Source organism: Bison bison, unplaced genomic scaffold, assembly GCF_000754665.1.
Source record: "Bison bison bison isolate TAMUID 2011002044 unplaced genomic scaffold, Bison_UMD1.0 scf7180017860338, whole genome shotgun sequence".
Lineage (NCBI taxonomy): Eukaryota > Metazoa > Chordata > Mammalia > Artiodactyla > Bovidae > Bison > Bison bison.
This window is the reverse complement of record NW_011490910.1, coordinates 8,500-9,317: the sequence shown is the minus strand read 5'-3', so window position 1 is coordinate 9,317 and position 818 is coordinate 8,500. Positions and strand designations below refer to the sequence as shown.

Genomic DNA, 818 nt, shown 5'->3' with positions numbered 1-818 from the left:
TCCTGATTCCCCTCCCTTGTTCTACTTTTTCTTTTTTTCCATAGCACTTATGACCTCCTAATGTTTACTGTGTGATTTACTTTTTTGTAATGTTCATTGCCTGCTCCCATTAGGATATAAGCTTTGCAAACGGAGAGATTTTCTCTGCATCTCAAGTCACTAGAATAGCACAAAGCATATAGGAGGCACCCTGTGTTTGTTGAATGAATTTCGAAGCATATGCTGGAAATAGATTTAAGTGGGGATTGAAGGATTAGTAGATCTCTGTTGGTGGTGATGGAGGTAATGTGGGGATAAAGGATGAACTCTGATGAGTGTAAGGTTCTATGCAGGAAAGGGGAATTGTGATTGTGGAGAGATTTCTGAAATGTGGCTAGGGAAGGCCTTCCAGAGGAAGCAGCATTTGAGTTACTTGGTTGAGTGAACAAACCATAGGGCTCTCTAGGGAAGAGCATTCCTGGCAAGGGGACCAGTGTGCCTGCCATGTTAGAGGAACTGCTGAGAATGGTGAGCATTCAGTCACTCAGATGGAGTGAGTGAGGGGATGCTGAGAAAATACACTTAGATTAACAACATCTCACAAGTGTGAATACTACTGATCTAAAATTCTACCTTCTAGGTTATATTTCCCTTTATGTCTCGTTCATTTCTTCCAGAGTTGCCTACCTTAGGTTTTAGTAATTCTTCTCTTTTCAGACCTTTTCAAGGTTTCAGTATTCATAAACTCAAATGAGCCTCAGACCTGTGGAAATTTCTAAATCTTAGTGATCCGATCAGTTGGTGAATAGTTTGGTTGAGGGGACTGCTTTAATAGGCCA

At 41.1% G+C, this 818-nt stretch overlaps 1 protein-coding gene across 1 annotated transcript in view; it reads left to right on the top strand.

Annotated features, from left to right (window-relative positions):
- Positions 1-818, top strand: part of UXT (ubiquitously-expressed, prefoldin-like chaperone) — a 6,885-nt gene that overhangs the window by 2,842 nt on the left and 3,225 nt on the right. The window contains exon 6 of the mRNA XM_010831951.1: positions 252-273. Coding sequence (XP_010830253.1) covers positions 252-273 — 22 coding nt within the window. The remainder of the gene's footprint in view (positions 1-251; positions 274-818) is intronic.